This window comes from Sinohyriopsis cumingii, chromosome 18 (assembly GCF_028554795.1).
Source record: "Sinohyriopsis cumingii isolate HCF-2022 chromosome 18, ASM2855479v2, whole genome shotgun sequence".
In the NCBI taxonomy this organism is placed as follows: Eukaryota; Metazoa; Mollusca; class Bivalvia; order Unionida; family Unionidae; genus Sinohyriopsis; species Sinohyriopsis cumingii.
The window spans coordinates 464,968-489,064 of record NC_142978.1 but is presented as its reverse complement, the minus strand read 5'-3'; the positions used below and the strand labels follow the sequence as shown (position 1 = coordinate 489,064).

Below are 24,097 nucleotides of genomic sequence, written 5' to 3'. Positions count from 1 at the left end.
TAGCCGATTTTGCCCAATGGGTCTTAGACCCCGTCGACAAGACGTGGAGCCAAGAGGACATCGAACGTTACGGAGATTGTCATCGTCATGCCACGGTGATGGCTCACAATTTATCCGGATACGATGAACAGTTTCTTCTCAGATACTATACGGAACAAGGCACCGAGCGTCCTAAAGTGACTTTGAACGGAGCCAAAATCATTTTCATGCAAGTGGGACAAGTACAGTTTAAAGATTCGATGAGCTATTTGGCCATGCCTTTGAGTCGAATGCCTAAAACGTTTGGAATGACAGAAATGGCTAACACGGAAGCCAATCAACACGCCGTTCTACCCCATTTACCTGAGGCTCACTATTACGACCCCGACAACATGCGTACCGAACAACGAGAAGCTTTCTACGCTTGGTACCAGGCTCACGCCTCGGACCCTTTCGACTTTCAGGAAGAAATGCTAAAGTATTGTCGTTCCGACGTGGACATTTTACGGCGTTGCTGTGGAAAATTTCGAGAACTGTTCATGGAACACGGAGGGGTCGATCCTTTGAAAGAAGCTTGCACCATTGCCAAAGCGTGTTCCTTAGTGTATCGACAACGATTCATGCCTGAAAACACCGTGGCTGTCATCAGCCCTCAAACGACCCACTTTGTCAAACGTCAATACTCGGTCAAAGCCCTACGTTGGTTACATTACTTGTGCGACAAGGAAGACAAGTGGATTCAGCATGCCCGCAACGGAGGGGGCTAAAAGACCATCGGAACGTATTCGGTCGATGGCTGGGACTTAGAAAACCCCAAGATCGTGTACGAGTTTAACGGTTGCTTATTTCACGGATGTCCCGTCTGTTACCCTGACCGTGGCACCAAAAATCAGTTTTTGCAACGAACCATGGAAGACTTGTACCAGGACACTTGTCAGCGGCGCCTAAAGTTAGAACAGGAAGGATACCAAGTGGTGGAAATGTGGGAACACGAGTACGATCACCGTATGAAAACCGATCCCGAGTTTAAACGCCTCGTGGAAAGTTACCAGTTCATGGACCCGCTGAACCCGAGGGATAGTTTGTACGGAGGAAGGACCAATGCCACCTGTTTGCTGTACCAAGCCGACGAAGAGAAAGGAGAAGAAATCAAATACTTGGACGTGTCTTCGCTGTATCCCTACGTGTGCAAATATTGTCGCTTTCCTGTAGGGCACCCGAAATTGTTAACGGAACACATCGACCTGAAAAACATTCGACAATACGAAGGCTTGATCAAGTGTAAAGTTTTGCCTCCCACGAACCTATACCATCCCGTCTTACCTCACCATTGTCAAGGCAAAACTGATGTTTCCCTTGTGCCGTACTTGTGCCGAAACGTGCAACCAAGACCAACCTTGTCAGCACAGCCAGGAAGAACGGGCCTTGACGGGAACCTGGGTCAGCGTAGAATTGTTCAAAGCTATGGACATGGGATACCAACTGTTAGAAGTGTACGAAATTTGCCACTTTCCCAAGACACAACAATACCACAAGGGTGACCCTACTCAGAAAGGCATTTTCGCAGACTACGTGGATGCCTTTTTGAAACTGAAGCAAGAAGCCAGCGGCTATCCTTCCTGGTGTCACACTCCCGAAGACCAAATACAATTCAAAGAGAAATACTACGAACAAGAAGGCATCACTTTAGACCACATCGAGAAAAACGAAGGCAGGCGATCGTTTGCCAAAGTGATGTTAAATTGCTTGTGGGGTAAAATGGCACAACGACCGTGTTTACCCAAGACGGAATATTTGACAGAACCTTTCCGCTACTTCCAGATGATTCACGACAAAACCAAATACATGAAACACGTGGACGTCGTTCGAGAGAATTTTATCTTGGTCAATTACGAAGAAGATCTGGACTTTGTACAAGACGACCCTTTTGGAAATGTCATCATTGCGGCTTACGTGACAGCCCATGCTCGCTTAAAATTGTACGAAGCTTTAGAACTGTTAGGGGAACGCGTCCTGTACTTTGACACGGACAGTTGCATTTACATCCATCACCCTATTCAACATCACCCTAACATCAAAGGAGACCGTTTAGGAGCCTGGACAGACGAGCATCCCGACGACAAGATTCTAAGTTTCGTCAGTGGTGGTCCCAAAAATTACGGCTACGAATACCGGGACAAACAAGGAGAAGTGCACACGACGTGCAAAGTGAAAGGACTGATTCTGAATCATCGTACCAGTCGAGTGGTCAATTTTGGGGTATTGAAAGAAGCCTTGCAATCGGGAGAGGATGGAAACTTTAAAGTGACCACCTATCAACCGAACAAGATTGTACGTTTACCCACTCATCACATCGTCAGTCGGCCCTTGGAAAAAGTCTATCAAATTGTATACCAGAAGCGAGTGCGACTTCCCAATCACTTTACTTTGCCGTACGGTCACGTCGGTATTGGTCTGTATATAAAAAGGAACCCTAGGCAAGATCGATAGTTCATTGGGACTACCAGGACCGAGCGAACAAGATGAATACTTTGAAAGAGACATCGTTCCAGTTTGGGGATTGTAAAAAAGTTGTATCTTCCTCTAGTGTGACTAATACTGGATGGATAAGACCCAGGCATTGCGACGGAAAATGTCCGGAAGGAAACTGCGATTGTCCATGTGGTTACCATTGTAATTGCGTAACGGAGTTTGCAGACGAATGCGATTGTGAGCCTTGCGATGGCTACGATGCTGTACGTTGTGACCTGAGCGATGCCGTAAAGCATCATGGGAACTTTGTTCTCACTGCCCCTGTCATGGAAAGTGATGCTGTGCGTGTCAAACCTGTGGGATGCGAAAGTGATGCCGCTCGTCCTCTTGGACATTTTACTGGGTTTCGTTTTAAAGGGGAATGTTCACCTTCACGTTTACCTCCCTACGGATGTCATCCAGCCCTGAGCAAACTCCTGTTCCTGTCACCCAACCCTCATCGAAACGAACCTGTGAAAGACGAATATTCGTTTCCTGTGCGTTTGTCGGAATACTGCGACTTTGAAAATCGTCTTCAATCGTTCAAAGGAAAATGGCCTAAGTATCTGGGAGGACCGACCCCCGAAGAATTAACCAGAGCCGGATTTTTCTACTTGGGCGAAGGAGATAAAGTCAAGTGCTTCAGTTGCGGTGTGTCACTTCACCACTGGGAACCGCAAGATTCGGCCTACGTAGAACATGCTCGATGGTCACCGAATTGTCATTACTTACCCTTAGTGGGACCGAGACATTGAAGTAACTTCTTACCATTATAATCTGTTCATGGATACTTTACAAGAGAACATTCGTGCTTTGCCTGTGGAGTTGAGAGAACGCGTTTACCGAGAGCTGGTCAAAATACAAGTGAAACGTAAAGAACAATTGCATCCGTTACGTCACCGGTGTTTGAACCACTGGTACCTGAAGGCTATACAAGGATTGATTCAATTGAAAGTGTTCCATCGGACAGACATTGATCAACGATCCTCTAGTTTTAAAAAGGATTGGTTTGGTATGGACGATTGTAGTTACATCATTGTAAACGTACTGCATCGAATTCCAGAGGAAGAGTTAACGAATTACCAACATCTGGAACACAATGTCAACTTAGTGAAAGAGGAGTCTTCTGAACGAATTGTAATGTGTAGATTAGTGACTCAACGATTTAAATTCGACACTGAAGTGAAACCATGTTTGTGCAAAGAGTACATTTCTTGTGTCAGACCAAAGAGGACTTAGTATGACCTATTCATGGATACTTTGCTAGAAAACATTCGTGCTTTGCCTGTGGAGTTGAGAGAACGCATTTACCGAGAACTGATCAAAATACAAGTGAAACGCAAACTCAAAGTGATTCGTCCGGTTTTAAATTATGCTATGTTCCAAAGTACAAGAAGACTGATTATGAGTGGATATTACATTAGGCACAAAGTTAAACGAGGCTATTGGCCACCACCCAACGATTCCAAAAACAGTGTATATACTTATGGATACTTTACAAGAGAACATTTTAGGCTTGCCTGAGGAGTTGAGAGAAAGGATTTACCGAGAGCTGGTGAAAATACAAGTGAAACGTAAAGAACAATTGCATCCGTTACGTCACCAGATCTTTAAGCACTGGTACCTGAATGGTATAAGAGAACTGATTCGTCAGAAATTGTTTCAGTGGTCAGACCTTGTTCAATACTTCCAGGCCCCCGATGATCCACGTGTTGATCATTTTGGTTACTTCGAGATTCACCTAGAGCAACCCATTGAGGAAGACGAGGTAAAGGATTACCAACATATTTTCCGTGGAATCTACTTAGCGGAAGAGGAAACTTCTAATCGAAATCTGAAGTTCAGGTTACAGTATGCAAGATTTACATTCCCAACTGGAAAACGAACATCACTGGCTAGAAAGTACGTGTATTCTTTTCGAAACAAAGGGACTATAAAAACAGGCTGTTATGCCGCGACTTATGTCGTATGTAATCCAACAGATTCCGTGGAAGGAACTCAATGACCATATTCAAACCGTGGATCATTACCATCAATTATTACAAGAACTGTATCCATTCAATTTGGGACGACAAGTGGTGTGTGTCTTAGTGACTTGTTTTCTGGGATTTCGTTTACCAGCCGATTCTTTGTGGACTCTTTACGATCAGTACTTACCACCTCAATGGCCTTAAATGGTCACGAAAAACTCCTTTTGCTCAAAGCCTTGCGGTTTCATCTGGATACTTCTCGACCTCAACAGGAAAAAAAGATTCGTCAACTTTTAGCTACCCAAGACGTGTATGACGATGTGTGTGTAGCTTGTGACTTACATCCCCATTGGACAGATGTCCGTGCCTGGAAAGAATGGGGTTTTGAGGCTTGGACCCAAGAAGTGGCCCAGTATGCACGAGAGTTGTTCAAGGAAAAAAGTTACTTTTCAACCCGTGTTAGTGACGGTGCCAGAAGAACCCGTCACCCAGGACAGGACTGTCGTGGACAGGCCTGAAAGACCCTTTCGGGAGGACACTTGTGTGACCTTACCCCCTACTATAGAACTGGTTAGAACATTACCCAAAACATGTGGTTGTTGTACAGACACTTGTGTTTATTCCACGTTCATAGTTATCATGTGCCTTTTATTGTTGTACTTAAGCCTTTGGGTTTTATTTATTTTTGTCTTTCGTATTCATGTTTGAAAAAAAAAAAAAACATTCAATAAACGTGTTCTGAAAAAGTATATAAACTCTTGTCTTGTTTGTTTTAGTGTCACAAGTGACATTTCTCACACCATGACTACCTCTGCTGTCTCTACTCCCTCTTCCTCTACTGTCAAAGTCATCGACGAACACTTAGATCGTGCCAGTTGGGAGGCTTTGTATCTTCGCCATCCCTTTAACATGCTCATTGCTGGACCTAGCGGTTCAGGCAAAACCGAATTCGTCAAACGTTTGATCGAACATAAACATCATTTGATCGATCGGCCACCTCAACGGATCGTGTGGTGTTACAAAGAGTGGCAATCGGCGTACAGCCTCTTGCGAGAAAGTCAAGGCGATTCCATCGTGTTTGTGGAAGGCATTCCTAAAGAAGACGACAGCATCGTCTCTGACTCCCGTCAAACCCATTTGGTCATTTTCGACGACATGTTAGGAGAAGACGAAGAAGAAATTAAATTGTGGTTCACGCGTAAAGGGCATCACCGTAATGCCAGTGTCGTTTACATCACCCAAAATTTGTTTCAAGAAAGTAAAGCCCATCGTACCATCAGTCTCAATGCGCATTACGTGGTCTTGTTTAAAAGCCCTCGAGATAAATCGCAAGTGCAAGTCTTAGCCAAACAGTTAGGAACGCCTTGGCTGACTCAGGCGTACGACGATGCCACTCAAACGCCACACGCCTATTTACTCGTCGATTTGAAACCTACGACCCCCGAGGATTTGCGATTTCGTACCCACTTGTTTCACCACTGGTGCCAAGTCGGAGGGCCTGTCCTGTACACGTCTCCGTCCTCGACTTCATTTCACTCCCCATCAAAAAATCTATAAAAACCTCAGACCCTTTTTCGTCTGTCTTACACAGTGTGAACATGACGTCCCTTCAGTCGCATCTTCCCGTCAAATTGATTCGTGCCTTGTATGGCATCAGTCGAGAAAAAAATCCACAAACACGAGCTCGTGTCTTAGAAGCTAGTCTCAAAGAAGTCTTACGATGGTTCACGGTGACGGCACGTCAATTACTCCAAGGAATCATTCAGATTCCTCATCAAACCCAACGCTTTTTCGATCGAAACAAAGTCGCTTTGGTCCAACTGGCCGATCCCCGCATCGACACTCAAACCAAAAAACAAATCATTTTGAAACCTGGAGGGAGCGGTACTCTAGGAGGGGTCATCATTCGCTCACTTTTAAGATGGGATCCTAATGCCCCCAAAGTTATCCCCAAGACAAAAGTCCAACGAAGCCCCAAGAAGAAAAAGAAAAAGACCAGGTCCCCAAAGAGAAGAACTTCTCCAGTGGCAGGACCCTCCTTTTACCAGACACTACCCCGGAAAAAGAAAAGAAGCCCCCAGAAAAAGAAACAGAAAAAAAAGTCCCCAGAAAAAGAAAAGTCCACAGAAGAAAACTAGTCGCAAGAGAGGCACTTCGGCCAGGACGCAACCTTACACTCGCAAACCACGACTTGCCACGGCAGTGACTGCCTCTCCGGCATCCTCACGTTTGTCCACTTCTCCGTTGATGTCACCAGGAACTGAAGAGTACTTGGAGACGTTGATCACACCAAGAACTTCTCCGTTGATGACCCCCAAAAGAACTTCCCAAGTGGCAGGACCTTCCAATTTAGTGGCAGTGGCTGCTGCTCACAAAGTACCTTCTCCCAAAATCAAAGTCCATGAAAGATCGGGCATGTTACAAAGTTTACTGGATTTGTCCAAGCAAGAACTGGCTCGATTTAGTCCGTTGCGTACCCCTGCACGACGTGTCATGCCTGTCCTCAAACTGAAAAAACGTAAAGACAATCAGTGGCGACGCGTTCCAGTATAAAAAAGGCCTCTGACCAAGTAGGGTATCAGTGTTTTTTTGGTGCTCCTGAAGACTCAAAGATGTCACCCTCCAGAAAACCCCAAGGAAAGAAAAGGAAAGGACTGCCACCACGTTTAGCCAAACATGGGGACATGTTATCTGTCCTGTCCAAAGCTTCTCCACCCCTACGAAAAAAACTCATTCAAACGGCCTCCAAAGAGGTCATCGATACCGTGTGCCAATGTTGTTTGAACGTTTTGAAAGGCACAATTCCTTTGTCCAAACACCAGAAACGATGCTTAAGCAAACATCGTCACGTTCTTCGCCAAATGGTTCGAAAGAAAATTCCCATTCGTCAAAAAAAGAAGAAGTTGGTCCAACGTGGAGGCATTGTACCTCTCTTGCTAGGCCCCATACTGAAAGGAGTCTTGGGAACCATGTTGGGAGGACTGGTGGGAGCAAGATAAAAAGACCCTCGGAAGTCCCAAGGTCTCAGAATCGACCCCTGACAACCCCATGGAAGGACGAAAACTAGCTTTAGTGCCTTACAAACGATGGATGGAATACCATCGGTGGCAAGAACAACGCACCCCGCATTTACCTCCCAATCCCCATTTGAGCGAGATGTCCCAGTTACAACACGAATTGCAATCCTTGATGGATCGCCAAGATTTGTCCGAAACAGAAAAATCGCAAAAGTACGGTCAACTCTTGCAAAGACTGCAACTCTTTCACCAGAAAGCTTTAGACGAAACAGCTCTACCCACTCTGAAAGATTTTAAGACCTTGATGAAAAGTCCAGCACCATCATCATCATTACCACCACCACCACCACTACCATCCCCAAGGGTCACCAGAGATGCTACCCCACAAAGACCTGAGGAAGAAGAGATGCGAGAAGTGTTTCAAACACCGTCAGCAGCTCCCATTTCGAGTAAGATTGCAGCATCCTTGTTGACCCTGTCCCCCACACCCCAACGAGAAGAAATGAAAGCTTGGGTTAAAAAGATGATGTCCACGCCTCCTTCGACAGAAGTGAAAAAGAAAGAAGGGAAACCAGAAGCGAAAAAAGAAAAGAAAACCAAAGCCATTCCATTCCCACCTCCACCTCCACCACCACTACCTTCGACTTCTACTCCCGTAGCCCATCGGACACGTAAATCCGTTTCCAAACCAGCCTTTCGACCCACCCAAAGTAGCATCACCGAAGAGTGGGTAACTTATTAACACACCAACAAAATGGAAAAAGTCTTAGCCAGCATTTACTACGATCCCTCCCATCCTGTAGGTTACGCAGGAGTTCAAAAATTGTATCGTGCTGCCAAAAGTCGACTGAAAAGTCTCCGTTTACCTCAAGTGCAACGATGGTTACAAGAACAAGCTACCTACACTTTACACAAACCCATTCGACGTAAGTTTGCCAGAAGTCGCACCCGAGTGGAAGGCATCGATCATCAATGGCAAGCCGATTTAGCCGATGTCTCTCATTTGGCCAGCTACAATCGTGGCTACAAATATTTGTTTTGTGTCATCGACGTCTTTTCCAAATTTGCCTGGGTCGTGCCCTTGACTTCCAAATCGAGCAGCGAGTTAGTGCGAGCCCTGCAACGGGTGTTGAAACAAAGCGGTCGTCACCCTCTTCGATGGCAAACGGACAAAGGCACCGAATTTCTGAACCAAGCTTTCCAAAAAGAATTAAAGAAACGTGACATTCATTTTTTTACCACCGAGAATCCCGAAACCAAAGCCAGCATCGTGGAACGTTTTCAACGCACTTTGAAAGAACGCACGTGGAAATATTTTACGCATCACCACACTCTGAAGTACATCGACATCTTACCGCACCTGGTGCAAGCGTACAACCAATCTTACCATCGAAGCATCGGACGTGCCCCGCAAGACGTGACTCCCGAGAACGAAGTGCTGGTGTTCGAGCGCCTGTTCGGTACGTCCCCGACGAGGGCTGTCCCCAAGAAAAGTGGAGTGTTGGCCGTAGGAGATTGGGTGCGCATTGGCAAAACCAAACGCACTTTCGACAAAGGTTACTTACCTAACTGGACGACTGAATTGTTTCGCGTCACTGGACGAGTGCATGGCCGTCATCCTGCCGTCTATAAATTGGAAGACATGAACGGAGAAGTACTCAAAGGAACGTTTTATTTGCCCGAGTTACAACGTGTGACCAAAAAAGAAGACGACGTGTACGACATCGAAAGCATTCTCGAACGCAGAACCCGTAAAGTGGGCAAACGACGTGTCAAAGAAGTCAAAGTACGTTGGAAAGGATATCCACCCAGTTTCGATTCTTGGATCGACGCTTCGCAAGTCATCGACTATAAAAAGAAGTGACCATCATGCCCTTTCACACAGCAGACGCAGCTACGTCGACCACTCCTCCTTCACCCAGTTCTTCTGTGCAAGATTTACAAAAACAACCCTTGTGGGTGTGGTGTGGAGAACGTGTGCCTAAAACGCAAATCGTCTTTTTCTGCCAAATCTTCGTGGTGTATTGTGTCATCGGGGCAGCCTTTGCCAATTTGAGTTTGCAACAAGGAGACAAACAATTGTGGACCATTTTATTGAGCAGTTGCATCGGTTACCTGCTTCCCAATCCCTCCCTGAAATTCTCCTCGAACGGGAACCACGGGAACCTTGTGTCCAGTGCCAGTGCCAGTCACCACTCCAACCACAACCAGAACCCCATTTTGGGAGGAGACACGCCTCTGACGTCCACTAACCGCTCGGACAGCCACAGAACTCTGGAATTATGAGTCACCAAAACCAATTTTACTTAACCTTACCCAGTGACAGTTCCATGGAGGTGTTTCCCCACAACACGTTGTGCTGTTACACGGCCAAATTACCTCAAGCCATCCCCTTAGATCACGAAGCCCATTGGGAAGTGGCTTTAGTAGAAATGATTCACCCGACCCAAGTCCTCAATGTCCTTCCCAATCAAAATAAATTTGATGTGGAAGTTTATGACGAGCGAGTGCAACAGTGGTTGGATAACCATGGCAAATATGACAAGAAAACCCGTTTACAAAATCAAAAGTACACCACCTATCACTTGTTCATTCCTCCAGGCTATTATTTTAGTGGTCAACATTTGGTCAGCACCATAACCTCCAGGTTTAATGTCGTGTTTCTGAAGGCTTTGGAGGATGCCAAAAAAAGTGTCACCATGGAATACCACAAAGCAGCTCGTCGCTTCTTGATGAAATTTGACGGGAGTAAAATCGTGTCCATTTTATTTTGTCCTGAATTGTTTGACATGTTGGGCGGAGACATGGACATGAGAATGACCATGATGAAGAAAAACGAATTACCCATCGTTTACGACAACGAGTCTTTTAGCAAGTTATTTCGTGCCCCAGTAGAACTGAATCAAGGACTGAATTTGATGTTCGTGTATTCCGATGTGGTGGAGTACAACGTGGTGGGACACACCTCCGTACCGTTACTGCGTGTCATTCCTTTCAAAGTGGATTCTGCCACGAACGCTGACGAGGAAGGTGGAAACACTTACCACGTCCACCGCGAATTTGTCCATCCTCACTATTTGCCTGTCAGCAAGTCTTATTTGGACACGGTCAACATTGCTATAAAAGGAGATTTGGGACAAAATATTCCATTCACCAAAGGAAAAGTCACGGTGAAACTCCATTTTCGAAAACGGTTCTCTCACGACTGGTAAGTCATGTATCCAGTGTACCGAGGGGTTGCTCGACAGCGAGGACACGGTTTAGGAGATATGCTGAAATCAGCCTTTCGTTCGGTGGCCCCGGTGTTGAAACCGATGGTGACACGCGGATTGCACGCCTTGAAAGATGCGGCACTGACGCAAGGCAAAGAATTTCTCCAAAATGTCATCATCGACAAACAAAACCCTAAAGAAGCCTTCATGAGGGCAAGCAAAAATGTCTTGCTGCAAACGGGCAAAGACATTTTAGGCCGACGAGACACACCTATAAATGCCCTGCACGCTACCGAGTCAGGCATTCAGCAAGGACAAGGCAGAAAGAGACGACGAAGAAAACACCCTTTCACCAGACTTCAAGCTAGAAAGGCCAAGAAAAGAAGAACCGTTCGAGACTTAGACGTTTTCGATTATTGAGAAAAGAGACAAAAAAATGATGCACCGAGAGTCTTGCGCTTGTTCCAAGACGGAACTGGATCTGTTTGCCATGCCCCCCACCATGATGACGATGCAAGAATCCCAATGGGTGGAATTTCACCCCGTCTCCTCATTGACAGCCTCAGCTCCCATCGAATTTGAAATCAAAGGACAGCCCGAAGATTACATCGATCTGAATAGCAGTTACTTGTACTTGAAAGTCAAAGTTGTCGATGAGGACAATTCAACCCTAGATGGCGATGAGGTAATAGCTCCCGTCAACAATTTCATGCATTCCTTGTTTAGCGGAGTGGACTTGTACTTGAACAACAAACTGGTCAGCAGCAGCATGGATACTTACCCTTATCGAGCGTACCTGGAAAATCTCTTGACGTACGGAATAGACGCCAAGAACACTCATCTCAATGCCTGTGTGGTATGGGAAGCTGACGAAGCAGGCCAGTTTGAAACATTCGAAACTGATGCAACCAAAACACCAAACAATGACGGATTTGTAGAACGAAGAGACAAAATCAAAAACGGACAAAGTTTAGAACTAATGGTTCGTTTGCATTTGGACATGTGGTTGCAAGAGAAATATTTGCTGAACGGGGTGAATGTCCGCCTGAGACTGAATCGTAGCAGTGCCGCTTTCCATTTGATAGGTAATACTGCTTGCAAAACTGTCATCGAGGAAGCCAGGCTCTACGTACGACGCGTAGAAGTGTTACCTAAAGTGGGTAACGACATCAGTCAGACGTTGAGCAGAACGACCGCCAAGTATCCGATCCGACGCATGGAAGTGAAAACCTTCACCAGGGACAGCGATCCATGATCGAAGATCATCTGTTCCAAGGACAGCTACCCAAACGTTTGATCGTTGGTATCGTCGAAAATGAAGCCTTCAACGGAGCTTTGGCTAAAAATCCTTTCTACTTTCAACACTTTGGCGTGTCCAAAATCGAAGTCAGTCGCGATGGCAAGACCTTGTGTACCCGACCCTTTGAGCCTGACTTTCAGAAGAAGAATTACTTGAGATCGTACTTGTCCCTGTACGAAGCCACCGGCCAGTTAGGAACCAACACCAGTCACGGTATTACGTACGACGATTATGTAGGAGGCTATGCTTTGTGGGCTTTCGATTTCACTCCTGACCAAGGCAGCGACGAGGGACATTTCCACCCTATAAAATCAGGCCAGATTCGTGTGGAAATTCAGTTTGCAAACCGAGACCCTGATGTAACGGTGAACGTCCTCCTGTATGCAGAATTTGATAATACGATAGAAATCAACAGTTTGAGAGAAGTCATTCTAGATTATTAGAAGCTATGGAAGACTGTTATCCTTCTTTACCTAGTGGAGAAACTTTGGACATGAAATGTGAGGAGACCATGGAAGGAGAATCTCAAGACAAAGACGAAGAAGTTGTCATAATGAAATCGAGATGGCCAGAACAAGAAGCCCATTTAGTCTCCTGTTTTGCCAAACACTTGATCGACAAAATGACGGAATTGATCAAGAAAAATTGTTATGGATGTCAAAACGATCATCCCAGTCAAATTCAACACGATAAATGCCTGATGTTGAGTCAAGAAGAAAAATTGGACAAGTATCTGGACGAAGCTTGGAGTCTCATCTCGAACAAAGACGTGTTGCACCAGTGGTATAAAGACTTGCGTGAACATTCTTGTCCACCATTAACCACTCAAGAGATCCATCGTATCGAAGCTCTCCTGAATCAGAGTGAGGAAACAGAACGAATAACCGTTTATTCGTCAGACATTTTCAAGCAAAAAGTCAGGATCGAATTGACGACTTATTACTACCTGTGAAGAAGAAAACCACAAAACAATGGATACCTGGGAACTTTATTACCTTTTGAACCACAGTTCGTATACGTCTTCTTGGAATCCTGTCGTCTGTGCTAAAGATGAACTCCCTCATCGCAAACCTAAAGACCATCAAGCTTACGTGATCAACACGGACGACAGTCATCTCCCAGGAACCCACTGGGTAGCCGTTTACTTTTCTCAAGAAGGATGTGTGGAATATTTCGATTCGTACGGATTGCCCCCTTTGGAAGACGATATCATTGACTTTATGAGAAGAAATGCTCAGACCACCCGATTCAATAATGTGAAATTACAAGGCACAGATTCCTTGGTGTGTGGACAGTACTGTGTGTATTTTCTGCATCATCGCAGCCTGGGCTATTCCTTAGAACATTTAGTGACTCATTTTGATGCTCGTTCTTCTTCTAGAAACGATGTGAAAGTAGATCGATGGTTCTGTGACCATTATGCTTATCTTTTGTCTCAAGCTAGGAAACGTAGTGTCCATCAATGGCCTAATGATTTCCAATAGTGGAAATCACAATTTCATTCACAACGTTGTCAGCCCTGTTTAAAGTAGATTGTCCATTGAGAAAAAAATGTTTGTGATTTGAAAAAAATTGTTTGATGTTATAGTGTTGGATTATTGTTAAACATGTTAGAGTTGTTGTTTAGTGTTAAGTGATTTTTGAATAAAAAATGTTGTGTTTTGAAAAAAAAATGCCTTTGTGGTTTGTTTAGCTATAAGAATGTTGGATTGATGCTCTTTCATTTCTTACTATCCCTCTCATGACAATCACTGAACGTTGCGAATCGAAAACCGTGTGGGGGATGTTTTCCTTCACGTCCGCGCTTTGACTTTAAGAACCGGGGTTGTTTCAAGTCTAACCATCCATTGTCGACTCATCCTCCTACGAAGATGTGCTCCAACCTAGCTAACCTCAACGAAGCCTACGTGAATTTGCATAGGGTCAGACACAGTCTGATACCGAAGCCAGAAGAAATAGAGAATGTGAGAATGTTAAAAGTTACTGAAGACCTGATAGAAGAGCTCTTCAGAGAAGAAATGAACAGGGAAAAAGAAGAATGGACAGAGAAGTACAGACTTCAGAGACAGCAGCAACAGCAGCAACAACAGCAACAGCAGCAGCAACAACCTGAAGCTGACAGAGGCTTTGTCGATTGCCGTATCGAAATAACTATTAATTTGCCAATGTGTGTAGGTAGAGTAGTGTGAAAATAAACACTAACTCTTTTTTAAAAAATGTGAGGGTATGTGTTTGTGTGTTTGTAAGTGCTGAAGTACGTTGGTGTGGATAGTAGATTAAAATCATGTTTTTTTGGGTGTTTGAGGTGTATATTTGTGATTAGATTGGATTGCTTTGCTTATGTGGGTAGTCTATTGAAGTGATTTATAAAAAATTTCAAAATAGTGATGGGTAGCATAAAAAAGTGAGTGAGTGTTTCTTTTAGGTCCGCGCGTTGTTGTTGTTTTTTTGGTCATGATCTAGGTAAGATCAATTTTATGTTTTTTAGGGGGATGTTTTCCATCACGTCCGCGATTTCACTATAAATTGAAACTCGCTGGGCAGTCTAGCTACCCTTGTTGATTGATCAACACAAGAATGAATAGTAGCAGAATAAGCAAACTTCTTGAACTCCAGATACATCTGGAATATGTAAGGCGCCTGGTCAATGAACTGGCTGCGGAGGCTATAATAGAAGAAGAAAGAATAAAGAAGGAAGAGGAGGAGAGAAGACAGAGGGAAGAGGAGGAAAAGAAAAGAGAAGAGAGGATGTCGTTCAATATTCCCGAGACAGAGGATTGGGGTGATGAAGCGAATCATCCCGCCTCTGCACTCTCAAGACAAAAAGTAAAAAGAGACTGGAGTCAAAGATGCGTGTGTGGCGCCAGGCCTGGAAGGTGCAACCATTAGATAGGTGCATCTGGAGTTAAAAAATAACAGCCCTTTTCAGGGCTATCCAATACTCTAGAAAAGAAATAACTATCGATTTGCCAATGTGTGTAGGTAGAGTAGTGTGAAAATAAACACTAACTCTTTTTTAAGATAGTGTGAGGGTATGTGTTTGTGTGTTTGTGTTTGTAAGAGCTCTGGTATGTTTGTGTGAATAGTAGATTATAGGTTTCTTTATTGTTTCTTAGCGTATGTGGAGAGTATAGTTTGGGTTTGATTATATGAAATGAGAAAAGTGGGGATGTTTTCCTTCACGTACGTGCGTTGATGGGTCATGATCTAGGTAAGATTAATTTTATGTTTTTAGGGGATGTTTTCCATCACGTCCGCGCTTTCACTATAAGAACCCACCACGTTCGTCGTTCGAACCATTCTACGGAATAACAAAAACGAAGATGGTGGTTGCAAGTGACTTGTTCAACAATTTGGTACATATATACAACTGGATAATAGATGGTATCTATGTAGTGGAGAGACTGGAAAAAGAATGGAAGATAGCAGTGTACCTGGACTACGCTAAATGTCTAAACATAGCAAAAGAAGTGATAGCAGGAATGATTGAAGAGGAGGAAAAAAGATTGAGAGGTATGATAAATCCCACCTATATCAGAGTGGGAAGCCTAAAGGAAGCACTTGACAATGCAAGCAAAGTCAGGTGCTTTCTTGAAAAAATGTCACATGGGACAGAGTGCTCTTATGTGGAGAGAGGCCAGGAAAGACTGAGGAAAGGAGAGGAGTTGATGAGAAAAGTGATGGAGGTAGAAGTCAAGAAGATTAAAGAGAGATGGTATAAAGAAAGAAAAGATCACGAAAACAAAAAGAAACAGGCTGATTTTGAAAGGCTAAATCAAAATTGGATCAAAGTCCAGGAAAAGTTTAGAGCCTTGGGCCATCCAGACTGGATGCCAGAAAAGGAGAAAAACAAGACAGGAATAGTGACAAAAGTGAGAAGATGGTTGAAGAAGTGGAAGTGTTAGAAGAAACCCAAAGGCCCTTTTCAGGGCCAGCCATATTTCTCGAAAAGAGATAGCCTTTCAATTGCCTACTCCTTTTTTAAATTTAAATTTAAAAAAAAAAAAAATCCCATGTTCAATTCCCTTGTCGCTAAACAGTCCCACAATTTTTCTTCATATTCAATTCCTTTGTCGCTCAACAGTCCCACGATTTATTCCCATGTTAATTTCCCTTGTCGCTATATGTTCCCACGATTTTTCTCCATGTTAAATTTCCATTGTCGCTATATGTTCCCAAGGGTGTTTTTAATGCTAATTCCCGTTGTCGCTATACTATCCCTATTCACTACTCATCATGATAAGTACTTTGGTGAAAAACCCGTTTCACAATGAATCTCCTTCGAAAGGATAGTAACAATAACAAGATTTTTAAGACGGCTGTCGGTACGGCTATATGAGACGTCAGATTGGTCCTGTTTTCATTTTTAGCCGACTAGACATCATAATAATAAAATGTTTTGGCAATAACTCATGTCGATATGGCCTAGTGATTAGAGCGTCGAATCGGATGCGGGAGGTCGCTGGTTCGAACCCAGACCGAGTCATACCAAAAACTTATTTTAAAAAAATGGTACTAACATCTGCCTCGCTAGGCGCTCAGCGTTAAGAGGTAACGTTAGGACTGATCGGCCTGGTGTCAGGATAATGTGACTGGGTGGGCCATGATGCTACATGTCTGCGAGATGATGCCCCAATGCTAGGCATCACTATAAACTGCCACACTGCAGACATCGTAGCGATATGAATGAAAGATTTTTAAAGCTACGTTAAAAGTCCGAATCACACACACATGTCGATATGACCAATATATTCGAAGGGGGGGGGGGCAGTAGTGATAACAATATTTTCAAGATGGCAGCCAAGGCGGCCATATTATATGTCATGTCGCAACCATCTTCAACAAGAACCGACTAGACATTGTACAGGACCGCTCCGGTGGCCTAATGGTTAGAGCGTCCGTCTCGGATGCGAGAGGTCGTGGGTTTGATTTCCGGCCGAGTCTAACCAAAGACTTATAAAAATGGTACTAACAGCTGCCTCGCCAGGTGCTCAGCATTAAGAGGTTAGTGTTAGGACTGATCGGCATGGTGTCAGGATAATGTGACTGGGCGGGACATTATGCTACATGTCTGCAGCATGATGCCCCAGTGTTAGACATCACTATAAACTGCCACAATGCAGGCATCGTAGCGATATGACGGAAAAATTGTTAAAGCTACGTTAAAAATCCAAACTACACACACACACACACACACACGACATTGTACGTTCTCCTTTGGTGATAATACCATGTCAGTATGACTTTTCGTTTGGTACGGTTACGGGTATTTTGTACTTAAGATTTACGTTAATAATACTCTTACGGATTTTCACTCTGGGAAATATTACTTGATAAATTTTGAATAATTCTTGCTCATGACAATCACGTGTTTTCATTAAACAGCAATCAAGTCATCGGGGAGACCATGTAGATAGAAATGTTTTCATGGACCTCTCTGGGACACATTTGCCTATTTCTTCTCATTGAGGTTGGTCTCATCGTAGACGCATATGTGTTTTGAACTGTTTCAGTGATTCATCTTTGACGCGATGCTCAATGTTTCATTCCTCATGCTTGCGACGTCGCCTTCTTAGTGAGAGGGGTGGTTAACTGGATTTGGCTGGCGTTATCTATAGGATGACCTCTCATGATATTACAGCCCGGTGGGGGTGGAACGATAGAATTTCAACAGAAAACTGAGCAAGAATATTGGGAAGAAATAATGCAATACGGCCACCTTAGACAAGAATAATAACAAATTTAATCAAAACAAATAGCGGTAATTCCAATTCAGTCTAAATTATGTCAACAGAATTTGATAGCAGTATATAATTTGGATTTATTTCATCATAATAACGAGTGTTGAAAAGAGCTCAATGTCCAGGACTGGTTGCATCACCTTCCTCCCTTCACCGTATATCAAGGTCTTCCTGTTTCCTCGAGCCATCCTATTCTCTATTCTTCACCCCATCCTGGACTTTATAGTCTTTTATTCTAAACTCGTCACTTCTTTTTTTCGGACTTCCGTCTTCGAACTGTCCCGTCTCTCCCCAGAAAGCTGTTCCTTAAAGGACACATTTACCCCTTAATCTCTATATGTACCACTTTCTGCACGTACATAAATTCCTTCATTTACTTTACTCAGAAGCATACAAGCTATCCACACTGCATACATTCTGAACTAATCCGATAGAACATCACCTTCGCTTCACAGCGCCAGGCCATAATTAACACGTTAGCGGTGTATCTGCCGTTACCGTATCTCTTTACCTATGCTACAACACGCTCGATTACTATTGCATAAAATTCACAAAATTATAGCTCACAGCAATCCCTAACTTACAAGATTATTTAAACATTACAAAATCAGATATAAATATGCGATGATCGTTAACTCACGATAATCAGTATCGTCCTAACAGACAAATACAATTATATCATATAACCCTATGAATCCTGCGTATATGAAAACTTGGATAGCATGCAATCGTTAATACTATCAATAGACTAGTAAAGGTAAAAGTAAAGAGAAAAATTGCATAACAACTCTAGCATTAACAAATTTCCATGAAAGTGAATAAAAGATGCATAATATGGATCCTAGTCATATCAAACACATTTACATAAAACAAACAATAAAAGATAGAAAATTACGTTAAAAATTAAAATTGCGTACCTTAATGTTGTTCTCTTTCAGAAATTGTGCTTCATAGCACTCTGTCGTTTCTTACAAGACAGCCACATGGTCCCTTTTCTTGTTTAACGAAGAAAGCGCTATTCTTTTTAGGCTTCCTCGGAGTCAAACTACTCTCTCTCTCTCTCTCTCTCTCTCTAGCAGTTTAAGACTAAAGAATTTCGGCCAAGGTCGTCACTTTAAATTCACATTACTTTCAAAGTGTACGCCTTAATTTACTTTGCCTAATCGTAAGCAGCGTTTCTTAAATTTTTCCCAAGATAATCATTTCTTTCGTCAGATCTTAGACAGACTCCGGTGCATGTCAATTTCCCTTTGAAGATGATAACTTGGCATGGGTTCCTATCAAGCGGTTATGGTTGGTAGCTCAGATGTTTACTTTCTGAGGACAGCATTGCAATGCCCTGATCAATCTCACTAAGTCATACATGCTTTGCTTTCAAGTTTTAATACTGACACGGCGTGGGGGGGGGGGGGGGAAGAAAGGTCGAAGTGACTCTTCACAAAGACTTTTGTGGCTTAAATGTGATAAAATTTTAAAGCTCAATGCGTTCAAATTTAAGGTTCAATATAATTCAAAATTCGACACTTTACAAAGCTTATCGTGTGGAGAATCCCTTGCAGTTAGTGGTGGTTGAGCTTGGTCTCCAGAAGTAATCACGTGAGTGTTTTTCTGTAACAACCATACGAAAAATATTTCTAAAGTATTTTTACTAACGGTCCAAAATGTCATCCCAGATTGTACCAATGCGAATAAAATTTTGTTCCATACGTTTATGTGTCAACGTATCACATAATTTCAGCGTCACCTTAAATAACGTTCAAACGCATTTATGCTTTCAAACCACCATATTCGAAATTGCTACGGTAATGGAAATACAGTGTTTGAATTTTCTACAGTATATAGCTTGCACAATGATACAAATGTAACAGGTCAAAATTAAGGTTCAAATTTATCCATTACATTAATCTAGACTGACATAAAAATAATGAAATAGTCATCGATTCACCTTTGATCTAGGCATCATTTATCCTTCAGCTATATTAATGACAATATGAAGGGTTTTTAAATAACATTTACAACATGGCTTTTTCTTTTCGTAATGGTCCAAAGAAACCGTATATAAAGATATTTTGATCAGTGCGAAACAACACGTTTGTAGACCATCTAATTTTAATCACTTCTCGTTTTAGTGCGTAAATGTGTTACACAATTATGGTTTATCTTAATTGTTCTGAAAGAATGCTTTAGAAATGATTTAAACTGCGAAGCTTTTGCTGCTTATGTACACAATGCTAGTAATAGAAGGTCAAAATAATCCACGAGTCAGGATAGAAATTATGTATGAGGCAGGATAGAGCTAACCTCAGGACCGGTGCAAGAGTATTTTGCACCTAAGTGAACTTTCCACTATGCGCCTCCACCTCTCCCTTTATAAACTTTCGAATATGAATAATGCATACTGTGGCATTGTTCATCAGTATTAATTCACGTTCGGCTTCACATTAAAAGTTTCGTTAGTTAGTTTACTTATTTAATGATAACCTGACAGTGTTGAAACTTTTTTTTTCCCTTTCGGCCTGTGGGCGGCAGCGGAGATGGAGTACGCTATAGCTGAAATGAATGAGAGAACGACAAGTTAAAATGCAAGTTCAACGACACTGTCTTTTTTCTTTATTCATTCGTTTACGAGCAATAGTGTAAAAAAAATTCGAGCACCCGATTTGGCGCTCCCAAATCTTGGCTCCCTTGTTCACCTAGTGGTGAAACCAGCCTTTGATCTCCTGCACCGGTCTACAACACAGGAAAACAGGATCATACACAAATAATTGTGAGAAAACACGCGACCATATCGACGTTGATGACTTTATCAGCTGAATATTGAGTGTTCTAGAAAATTCTATAACCATCTTCTGGCATCTTCGAGAAACCCTTTTGGAGTAGTGTTCGATCTCCTTTTTGCTTATCTTAGTGGGATCAGTAATTGGTACAATCATTTGTCTGTAAGCATCATATGCGGTTTTCATTTATAAATGTAAGTCTTATTTACATAATTGAAAGAAAAATTATCAGCAACAAATAATCTGCATTTAACGCAGATCTTTTTTGAGCGTTATTCCAGACTTTAATCAAAGAATGTAACTCCCAAAAAGTACGCTCCATCGAACGTCGTCAGGAGATCCAAATAATTTTTTTTTTAAATTCACAATTCAGAACAAGGCATAGCACCGCGGCGGGAAATGGCGAGGTCACCTTAGTTGCTGATCTAAAGAACGTGAGTTTAAAGTTGATACGACTATTGTGTGTGTGTGTGCGTGTGTGTGTGTGTGTGTGTGTGTGTGTGTGTGTTCCTGTTTTTCTTACAGAACACGTTTGACACTATCTGGGCTTTATAAAATAACATATAAGGTATGCATAGTGCACGGGTACATTTTCATAATTGAATGCTCGTATCTTTAATGCATTTCAAATCTTACTATCGAATTAAGGAAACATTTCAAAGCTTTAACAGAAAAGGACGCTTTGGATGGAGATATAGTTTGGTATTGGCCTTGATACAAATGTCTTCATGTTTGCTACTTTTGTTTCCTTTCTTTACTTTCCACAGTGACAATATGCCATGCAGCCGATATCAACTACATGAATACCACGATACAAGAGCATTTCTCCAACATCCGCCATCATGAAACAAATCCGACGTACAAGGAAATGGCAAGAACATTCATTTACCAGGAATTTCAGAGAAGTGGGCTTGATACTGAGTTCCACAAATTTACAACGACTCTCAATGTTTGTTTCATCAATAGATTTATGTCACTCAACCATGGGGGGGGGGGGGGGTCATAGTAACTGTCAGAAGCAGAGGAGGGGGTTGAAAACGTTTATAGCTCGACGTAATACCACCAGCCACAACTCAGTGTCCTTGATATAATGCCCCTATCCAAGTGCCTGCCAATTTGTTTTTTAGCATAACACCCCGGGGACCCTATCTTTAGATACCGTTTCCCGACTTTTAACGGAAGAAACTTTTTCCCCGATGGCGTTCCCAAGGCGCAATGGTGCGTGCGTGCGTGCGTGCGTGTGTGTGTGTGTGTTTGGAGGGGAGGAGGCATCATACTACCGTAAAATATCTCCAGCCAGGAGAGTACCTAAATAATCTTTACACGAGCGTCAACATTTTTCAGTGACAAATATTACCCCGCGGAAACGAGGGGCTGAATCTCTTTTACCTTGCGTTTAAGTAACAGTAGAAAATCGGTTCGACTCGCAATGCGTAGTATCCACGTTAGAAGGCATATAATGCCTTTTAAATCCACTTTAAAGCAGGCATTGCCTTAAAACGACCCAAACCGCTTTAACACGCACGGCGGGGATATTTTAGATTTGGTGCTGAAAGGAGAAAATCACTGTTCTATCATCCCTGGTAACTGTCTTCGTTACAATTAACCTTTTTGTTTCAACATTGAATGCCTTCTACAGACACGTGTGTATCTGGGATACTACTGTCTCGTTCCTTAAAAATCAATAATCCTGTTTCAGTGACGTCCCCTTAAATTGTTTATTGCATCTGGGTAATAGCGCTTGTTAGCGTCATAAAATGTTTACATATTGCGCGTTATAATAATTAAAGTGAAAAATAATATAACTGAAGTAAGAGTACATATTTGAGCATATTATTCTTTATTTCTGTATGCTATGACAGGATTTAATATCGAACTCATTTATGTTTGAATTCATATAAATGGCATCACTTGTTTCTTTAATAAGGTAATTCAGCAAATTATTCCTTAACAGTTCTTGATTCTGGTCATCATGGAATAATGACTTTCCATAATTTGAAAAGGAACATAACAATTTGCCAGTGGATGCACAAAAAGATACAAAACTATCCGAATGCTAATTAACTGAGTGGCGAAGGGCAAATTCTTCAATAGTTAAGACAGTTGTGTATATTCGGATAATCCTTACAGAATAACTAAGATAAATCATGTTGTTTCCCATTATAAACAAAATATAAGTGTGTTTTTCACTGTTTGATTTCTTTAATGAATCAATAAGATCAAATGTATTGTGTGTGTGTGTGTGTGTGTGTGTGTTATTTTTAACGTAGCTTAAAAAAAAATCGGATGAGTTACCGGCCTGTCGAGGATGTATGCTAACAAGCTTGATTGGAGAGGCTTCAGGTGGAAGAGGAGGGTGCTCAATGACCCGAATGCTTAAAGCTGACGTATGTCAACCCTGTTCGATGGGTGAGGGGTCGATACACTGGTCAAATCCAAGTGCTCTTGGCGCGGCACACTCGCTCGCTTTGCGGGGGATGGGGGTGGGGGTGGGGGCATGTATTGCATGCATACCTGGCCGAAAATATTTCTCAGAATAAAAATTAATTACTAACCAGGTGGTTATGCACCGCTGTAAGTAGTGAAGTGGGACCCCCTGGCGACAATGGGAATTCATATTACGGACCCTCCCCCCGGCACTGTTTAGCGACAAGATTTATAACAACAAGGGGAATTAGCATTACCAGACCCCCTTGGGACTGTTTAGCGACAAGACTTTGAAGTACACCCTGGGACTGTATACCAACAAGGGAAATATAGCGTCTGACGTCACGGTAGGGGAGATTGGTAACACTGTAGCAACTAGGGGCAGGTGACGTCACAGGACTGAGCAGAGGTAGAGATTGATATAACACATATACAACAGACAAAACACTTATACAAAATTTATATTCTTTTGGAGGGTTAGGCAAGAAAGTCAATTTCTTTTCGATGCAAATGAGGGGCCCTGAAAAGGGCCTTTGGGTTCTTCTTCTATTTCCTCCAGTTCTTCAGCCATCTCCTGACCTTTCCCACTATTCCTTTCTTCTTCTTCACTTCATTCTCTGGCATCCAGTCAGGATGACCTAGAGCTCTGAACTTCTGAACTTTGATCCAGTTATTGTTCGGCCTCTCAAACTCTTCCTTTTTCTTTAGGTTTTCACTTTCTTTTCTCTCCTTTGACCAACTTTCTTTGATCTTTTTCGCTTCTTGGGTCAACACACTTCTCATGAGCTCTTCTGCTTTCTTCAGCTGGTCCAACCCCCATTTTACAAAAGACCACTTTGTCCATTCTACCATATTTTCCAACAAACACCTTACTCTTATCACAATATCTAAGGCTTCTTTCAACATACCATTTTCACATACTCAGGGTGAATAAAGCGTCTTAATCTCTTCGCTTCTTCCTCTAGCATGTCTTTCACAAGATCCATAGCTAATATCAGGCTAGTTACTTGCCTTGTAACAAAATCCTTGGTAACTTCATGCCTCCAATTCTTATCAAGCCTTTCTAATACATACAAGCCATCCACCATCCAATACCAAATATCTTTCAACTGGTTAAACAAATCAGAAGCTTGTAACAAAATCCTTGGTAACAAAATCCTTGG

General features: G+C 42.7%; 1 protein-coding gene across 3 annotated transcripts in view; it reads left to right on the top strand.

Annotated features, from left to right (window-relative positions):
- The window catches only part of LOC149775943 (uncharacterized), a 151,727-nt gene that overhangs the window by 84,130 nt on the left and 43,500 nt on the right, over nt 1-24,097 (top strand). For all 3 annotated transcript variants that reach the window (XM_089941052.1, XM_089941053.1, XM_089941051.1), the window contains exon 2: nt 21,275-21,456. In XM_089941052.1, coding sequence (XP_089797178.1) covers nt 21,307-21,456 — 150 coding nt within the window. In that variant the 5' untranslated portion in view covers nt 21,275-21,306. The remainder of the gene's footprint in view (nt 1-21,274; nt 21,457-24,097) is intronic.